Here is an 8,367-nt window from a genome sequence, read left to right as displayed (position 1 = left end):
TTACTACATTCAAGATATGGTGATTCTCTATTCTTTGCCTATCACCGTAGCATTTAGCCGAAAGGCGAAAAAAGAGTTTTTAGCAACTTTGGCTGCATCATGTATACTGTATATCCATCTATATATATTACACAGTACACGCATTTCTCTCCGAAGGAATTTGTAGAAAAAAAAAATGTAAATATACCCCCACATCCTTGACCAATCGCAGAGACAAGGGCTGATATGAGAGGAATCTTGAGACACTGCGAGCTCTTTCAAGGACACCCTGAGACCTTATTTTATAACGCAGCTGAGGGTAACAGTAAAGTCTGACCATTAAACCAACCTGTGAACACACCAGCGGTGCTGAGAACAGACCTTTTTATCGGTCTGGTGCCGGTTTATGGCCTAATTCAATTTCCTTCTTTAGGCTAGGCATTCAGCCCCACATGCCTGCCCTGCCCGCTGAAGTATCCTAGAAACTCGGCCAACGGCTTGCAGTCACCCGTTACTAATATCACGGGTCACGGGGTCAAATCATTACATTTCTGTGCCGAGAAGGACCGCTCTATCATTGAGGGGTTTGGCCATATGCAGGAACTAGAAGATTCGCCAACTGTATGGACGCTGGCCATGTATACGCGTTGCAGTGTGATCCCATGCTATGCTGTATAAGTTACAACAGTGAGGGCAAGGTTCAAATGGTCTTTACTACTGCTGTTGTCGGTGAGTTGGATCTGCGCTGAGTTACGGTATGTTGTGCTCTGTTTTCAATGCTGAATGTGTGCCCTGTGTTTATCGTACTTCAACCAACCGGTACATTCTCGTTGAGTATGCTCCTTGGTGTGCTAGAGAGATGGGCAAGTACGCACTGTAACATCTCTTATGTTTCTCTATACGTGCGGACTTGTGTAATTACTGTGTTTTCAGATGTAGATTGAGTCATCTTAGCTTTCTGGGAAGAGTGAGTGTGGCAGGAAATGATAACATACTCTCCAAGCAGAGGTTGGTGGAGCAGATTGTGACTTTTCATCATATGTCCCGTTTTCTGTCGGCACTCTCTACAAAGAGAGAGAGTAGAGAGTGCCGACAGAAAACGGGGCATTTGATGAAAATGTCACAATCCTCTCCACCAACTTCTGCTTGGAGAGTGATAAAACAGACCAATTCGAAATAAGCTTATTTTCAACTCTTGACTAATTTGCAGTACGGGTTACCATTGGCTATGTTGTGCGATAGAGAGAGACTGGGTCTGTTTTCTCTAAATAATACCCCCGTGCTGCATCTCAATGCTGATAGATTGATAGAAGGTTTCGTCATTTGTCACGTATCGAACCGTAAAAACAACACATGCTGGGGCAGGCTTTTGTTTATACGTTCCACTTTTAATTCGCTGTCAACGGTAATCATATGATTTATGATTCCCATGTCATGTATGCGTTAACCACGTCAAGTGCTGTACCTAGACCTACGCGGAATTGATAATGATTCATCGTTCCATTGTTGCATTCTAAATTCTACAAGGACAAGGTTGTATTCTACTATGTGCGGGTGTGGTTGGAGTGGGGGTGTTGGTGGCAAGCAATTTTATTGTATGGAATTGTATGGCTGTTCCTTTATCATTACATTTTGATGTTCCAATGCTGCGGAATTCATAACTCAACAGGTGCTCAGCACATTTCGCGTGGTTTGGAAAACGCAACTCTAATGCGTCCGATGTGTGCTTGCATGAGTTGCCCTACAAATCATTTTCTGGGGTAATCACAAAACTCCAGACTTCGGGCAGAAATTGGAGCTATTAGTTCGTCTGGAGAAACATATTACCTTCGACAAGGTAATTTTTTTCGGGAGCGTTGTGTGTGTGTGTGTGTGTTTACATGTGTATACATGTCTCTGTGTGTGTGCGTGTGTGCGCGCGTGTGTGTGTGTGTCTGTGTCCCGGTGTGTGTGTGTGTGTGTGTGTGTGTGTGTGTGTGTGTGTGTGTGTGTGTGTGTGTGTGTGTGTGTGTCTGTGTCTGTCTGCTGCGTTTAATAGAGGGCATCTGTGCTCTTTACCATAACATGTTAATAGTTCGGCCCCCAGACGAACCGATAATATCCCCTTTCCTTTCACCAGGAGGCGGTCTCTGTCACACCAAGTATAGCGTTGCTGGGCGAAGTGCCACAACATTTGACCAAGCACGTAGTTACTAAGACCCCGTTCACACTCATTTTATTCAATCGCGATTGAAGTATAATCGCGATTGAATCGATCCGATCGCGATTGATTTTTTCAGTGTGAACGCTCCCAATCGCGATTGGAACGATCCAAAACGATCCAATCGCGATTGGATTGTAACTACCTCCGGAGGTAGTTTGATTGGATTAATCGCGATCGGATCCAATCCAATCCTATCAAATTTTGAGTGTGAACACAACTACGATTCATTCCATCGCGATCGGCGGAGATTTCGGCTGGTTCCGGGGGTGGGAGGTCATACATGCGGGTACGTGGGGTCATAGTTCGCATCGCGCGGGAAAACAAACCCAATCCGCACGTCAGATCGCTCTTTTACAACAACAACAACAACAACTTTTCATCGTCAACAATGCCCAAGAAGAAGAATAAAACTCCGTCAGCAACTTCAGCTGGTGGCAGATGGCGCGATGAGGGGACCAGGGTCCTCATCGCAATCTGGGGGAGAGAGGAGGTGCAGGCCAAACTGGGGAAATGTCACCGAAAGAGGGACATTTACCGCACCAAGTGATAATGTCTAGCGGAAAAATAGACACAAAACAAGGACAACAACAACATTTACCAGATGATCGCCGATAGCATGCTTCAATCGTGTTTCAATCGCGATCGGATCACGGCGTACTTTAATCCACTTGGCGAAAAGCAGTGTGAACGCAAAAGTTTCTTTGCGTTCAATCGCGATCGGATCGAACAATCGCGATTATACTTCAATCGCGATTGAAAAAAATGAGTGTGAACGGGGTCTAAGTGAAGGGGTTCTTGGATAGCTCTCAAGTCTTGTCTGTTCTTCCAAAATAAGGTAATCTGTCCCAGATGTAAGATCACCTGAGGGTCAGGACAGAAATCATCACCTTCGTTAAACGTTCCCAGGGGAATCGTTTTGTCTTCGTGGGCTTCTTCCGTGTGGCTTGTATTATCCACTTTGTTTATCGTTTTATTTGCTAAGCTAAGAAGAGTGAACTTCAAGGTTTATTCATTAATTTCATATTGCTATAGTGTATCTTGTAGCCCCAAGCAAGAACTTTGTGAAAAGCGCGCTCTAAACGGTAGAATGTAGAGCTGCTCTCTTTGATCTGGCGTTTATCTTTGACAGAGTTGATAAAGGTCGATCGCAGACGAAATCTTATATATAGAACAAAGCATTTTGTAACTCCTCACTTTATTAAGTCAATTTCCTACGCCAGGATTGTAATCAACATTATTGTCTGTTGTGGTCAAGTCAAGACTTGTAGTTACAACTGAAGCCGGTGTTTGCTACGCTGGATGTATGGAAAATAAGTTGTTTGGCCACCATAGGGTTTCATTCGCCACGCACAGTTAGGCGTCGGAGGGGGGGATGTTAGCCTTCCCGAGGACTTACTTATTCTCCTGGCCAATTATTCCCATTTATGCCAAATTCTATGATTCAAATACTAGTAAAAGCCTTGATGGAGGCTAGGTGTTTACCGGGCTGAAAAGAGGTCATGCGGTAAGCCGTCCGGCGGTGTTAGACACAAATGCCAGACAATATGGAGCTTTGTGAGGCTGCTATTGTATGTATCTGATTCGGTGGACATAAAAGTCTTCCGGGATTAAGGAATGAAGCGCCTGATGTGAAGACGTAATCTTACTAACAAAGGGGAAATTTAGAAATCTTAAGTGCCGTTTGTCCGTTCAGACTAACGTCTTAGCTGCGGCAGCTTTCCCTAAAGTCTTCTCCACTGAGGTAAGAATACTGTTTGTGAAAGTGTGACGCAGTTTGTAATTACACCATGAGTCAACACCGTGTAATGTGGAATACAGGGATAGACATTCTAAGATTCTTTTCTTGATTACACTTTGCAATTTCCTTTAGGTGAAGAAGTATGCTAAGTGTGGCAAAGAAAAGGAAGGAAGAGCATTCCTTGTCCATAAATGTCGATCACAAAGGTATAGGTGGGTTACCTTCCCTCAGGCTGATACTGAAATGAACAACCTTACATTTTTCTGCTGTATCCTCACATACTTGCCCTACTATGGGTGATGGCGTAACGAGCTTGGTTTAAGTGCTGTGCAATGGTCTGTGTTGACACATCACTTCTGCGTTGCCATGGCGACTAGAAATGTACTGCCGTGTCCCATTCTTTGGCTACTTCTACTAGATAGGCACCCCTGTTGTGAGCTACAGGGTAAGTGGTACCACATGACTACAGGGTATAATCTTCTTCAAATCACTTTGAAACACAGTCGTAGCTTTAGGCGTGCCTACAAGACAACCGCTTTTTATTTCCAGATAGGTTTGGGGGTCGATTTGTTAGCAAAACTCAACAAAACGAAAAGGAAACTTCCTCTTTGTGTGAGTGGTGTTTGAATGTGGTGTTGGACCATGGTATGGTCGAATACAAGGAGCCCATATCGACGAGGAAGAAGATTACCTTTAATGACATCATTTATAACGATGTAGTTCCAGGTGATTACACTGGCACCTGACGAAGTGCCCCCCGTGTGACCTGACCTCATTTCGCAGAAAATGCACAATTTGCTTTGCGGATAAAGTCTCTTGGGTCTCCTTCATTGGGTCGTCAAAGATCGTTAGAACTCAACGTCTGACAGTGCAGTGGTAGCCTGTAAGTATGGTCATTGAGTGCAGACGAGTACGTACGTGATCTGTGGGATTTTGGCCCGCCTAACGTAGACCTAGGTCGCAATCTGCACTCCCTGGCCAGCTAACTCCTCTGGCGTGTTATCTGTCTATGATTTCTACCATCTTTCCAGCGACCCGTGGAGCCTGATAGAGGCTTCGCTTTATGGTGAATGGTGGTTGACTGGCAGGTAGGGTACCGGGTATATTCGTACATAGCAAATATGCGGTATGACAGTGAAGACTGGCTTAACAGCCTCCAGAGTGCGGGCGTCGTGGTTGGGCTTTTCTCTTAAAATGTTGGCTTATCCGATAATGTGGTGTTTTCTGCTATTCTAGTATCGGTTTTCTGATTGTTACCGGGTTTCTTCAGCCGCACTGCCACTAGGCCTGATTTGGAGGCTAGACTACAGGCATTACATCGAATTGAAGACATTCCGGGAACAATCGTGAATGTATCGCACTAAACTGAAATTCATTGTGACGGAAAAGTTGTCGCAGATCCTTGTCGGTGATCGGCTTTTTTCGTACGACAGTCCTAACCTACTTGGGCAGTCGTGAAGTCGTCCTACCGTAGTCGTCAATCCTGTTTGAACACTTCTAGCGACCCTCAGGCTTTATAGAATTATGTAATATCAGACTATATTGTTTATAATCATAGCAAGCAAATTTCCCAGAAATTTCCATGACCTGCGATATTCCATACACAAAGAGGTTCATCACAGACACTGGAATAGAAGGAAATCAATATCTCTGACACCACCTTCTAAGAACTGCCAACATTATCAGTGCAGTAATCGCAGTAACCCTGGTTTTGTCACGCCAGGCAATTGTGTTACATGGTAACCTGTCAAACAGCAAACAGATATAGATACTTATCTTAAAAGGGGTCCGTTACCTAACTACTTAGCCAGTCTGTCATCACTTCTTCAATGAGTCGCACATTCGCTTGTACGTCCGTAGGATCTTTAGACAAGAGACAAAGAAAAGGCACTTGTAAGTAATCTAACATATGTGGTTACTACATAACATTAGATTGAAAATACGCTAGTTGTTTACAAAATTGGTTGACTGGATGTTATGTCGTTCTGAACTACAGGTGAGAAGCGTCTCGGCGGAAAATGACTGAAGCAAGATGGCGTCCACACGAGTGACAGTGTTATCTTGCACGTTCGGTAAGAGGCATCTTTTTCGTCCTTTGATGTATTATTTATCATGTAACGAACGTGTTACATATTTTGTTATGCGTAAAACTTTGTTCCCATGTTATTTCATGAAACTTGTATTCTTCGCTTCTATGTTTTTCAAATTATCTCAGCGTAAGAAATACAGCATGCAAGTTATGGCTCGTCCTATATCTGTAACTGTACGTCACTGAGATGCGTTTTGAGAGGAATAGTTTGCCTTTAAATGCAATAATATTTGAGTGTTTGTGCAGCTAATAAAACGTGGTGACACAATTTATATTAAGAAAAATGCAACAGCAGATTTTTCTGTTGAAACTACCAATCAGCTCTGTCAAAAGCCTGGTATCGAGGTCAAAATTTATGAGCCGGATTGCTTTTTATAAACGACAAAACAAGCTAGCAAGGACATCAAAGTTTTCTTGACTAACTGTAAAATAATTGACCCATTAATGCTTCGATGTCGAGACATATGATCCGTCCATATTTAGCCGTTTTGTGTTGGGAACTAGTTCCATTTGCGCTAGGCTGACATAGCTTCGTCAAAAACGTGTCCTACCGTCCTACCGTAATTTTATTATTGAGGTTCTTATGATATCATGAGCAGAAAAAATAAAGAATCCATAGGTAGATTTGTGTTCATCAGAGAAAGGTGCAAATTGATAATTTTCAGCTCAGGGTGAGTCCATGCTGTGTTGCCATTTATCATTGCTTGATGCGAGTAAACCATCCCAGTTTACTAACAGGGTGTCATCACACATCACAAGCACACCGAGAATCAGCAGTTCACAGAACCAGGGGTCGCCCTAAGGTCACTGCACAAGTCAGGGAGCGCATGAAAACGGCTTCATTTGTAAGATGTATTGCTGATGCCGTTTATTTCTTAGCGTATCCATGCGTTTGCTAGCACCTGCACTCGCCTGACAATGCACGGAGATATGTTTTTGTAACATTGATTTAGGCATGACATTTATCCTTAAGAAAGACAGTGTGGAAAAGCGGATTGCTTTTTCTTTATACCAAAGTCGATTTCTTTGTAATCAAGTGGGTTTGGTGATCCTCTCTCTATGCTATGCCTGGTATTAATGGTCGCCATTGGATGGCGTAAATTATGTAAGAGAGGGTACTAGACAAGAAAGAGAATAGACTTGTATAGAGATCTAATGGACATGTCTGACGAACATTCTTAGAAAACCTCCCGATGATATCAATTTTATGGAAGTTTCGACCTTCTAGATATAACCTGACTCCAGCCGGAGGTGTATAGATGTTAAAAGATGACCGATTGCAAAGCTGGATGAACGATTTCCAAAGAAAATGGGGCTTCAAGATTTCCTTCTGAATAACTCCCTTCCTTGGTAAATCGGTCATCTGTTATTGGGGTACTTCAACTATAGCTTTAGCCCCAAAATGAGTGAGATAGAAAGACCGTTTTGTCCAGACACACGCATGAGAATGAATATACATGACTAAATTGGAGTTATCAATTCTGAACTGAATACATCATAGAGAAAGTATTGCCAAGGATGCACGGTTCTAAGGCATGGAAAGATGGCCCTTAAAAAAAGTTAAATATGCATTTTGTAAGGGGCAAACGGAATGATGAGTTACGCGATATTTTGGTGACAGCATAAATACCTTTATGTGTTTGTTTATTTTCTGTCAATAGCTAATGGTCTGAAAGATATGTTCACAACAACATCACAAAGGGATGTACGTAGAAGGGGGTTGTTTTCTGTTTTCTGTTTTTGACATTCTATGTCACTGCGGTAATCCTCAATTACTGAAGTAGTGTTGACAAGGTCTATCCCTGACCCTCGGCACTTCATAAGAATTTTCTGGAGCAGAACGCGTGTGGGATTTCTCTACACGACTCCTGCCTTTCTTGTGTTCTTGCCAGACTGAAGAAATACCTTCTTGATCCTGTAGTCAAATTAAAGTTCTTAAAAAGATCGTTAAAATACCTATATTCCGTAGGGCAGAATTGTTTTTGAAATTTTATTCAACCGCAGAGGTTGACATGTTAGTGATGTTGCGGATTTGCTGCGAGCAGCACATAAGGTACATGAAGTTATGTGTTCTGTTTCGTATCCTTGTCACTACGGCTTAGTAGCAGGTGTTAGGGTCAAAACCTTCAGTGAGCTGGAATGTTTATCATCTTGCAAATCAACGCGTCACAGCAATTTCTTCAATTCTTTGGTCTTGAAGAGAGTTCTGTTTGTTGAGTACAAAACTTAATTACGTACATGAGAAGTTATTACTCCTTCGAGTCGTCCTCTGTGACTGTGTCAGTTTACACCTGAGAAGTGCGTTACTCTCACAGCGGTAGTCTCCATTTGGAATGCTTCAATATAGAACGATATAGT

General features: G+C 42.8%; 1 protein-coding gene across 2 annotated transcripts in view; it reads left to right on the top strand.

Moving 5' to 3' along the window:
- Nucleotides 1-524: 524 nt before the first annotated feature.
- The window catches only part of LOC136447480 (receptor activity-modifying protein 3-like), a 46,604-nt gene continuing 38,761 nt past the window's right edge, over nucleotides 525-8,367 (top strand). Inside the window, exons 1-2 of one of the 2 annotated variants that reach the window (XM_066446465.1) lie at nucleotides 525-734; nucleotides 5,917-5,992. In XM_066446465.1, coding sequence (XP_066302562.1) covers nucleotides 5,953-5,992 — 40 coding nt within the window. In that variant the 5' untranslated portion in view covers nucleotides 525-734; nucleotides 5,917-5,952. Of the gene's footprint in view, nucleotides 735-4,643; nucleotides 5,009-5,916; nucleotides 5,993-8,367 lie in introns of those variants that run through there. The other variant, XM_066446466.1, reaches the window with a different exon arrangement.

Source organism: Branchiostoma lanceolatum, chromosome 13 (assembly GCF_035083965.1).
Source record: "Branchiostoma lanceolatum isolate klBraLanc5 chromosome 13, klBraLanc5.hap2, whole genome shotgun sequence".
Lineage (NCBI taxonomy): Eukaryota > Metazoa > Chordata > Leptocardii > Amphioxiformes > Branchiostomatidae > Branchiostoma > Branchiostoma lanceolatum.
This window is presented reverse-complemented; position numbering and strand designations above follow the sequence as displayed.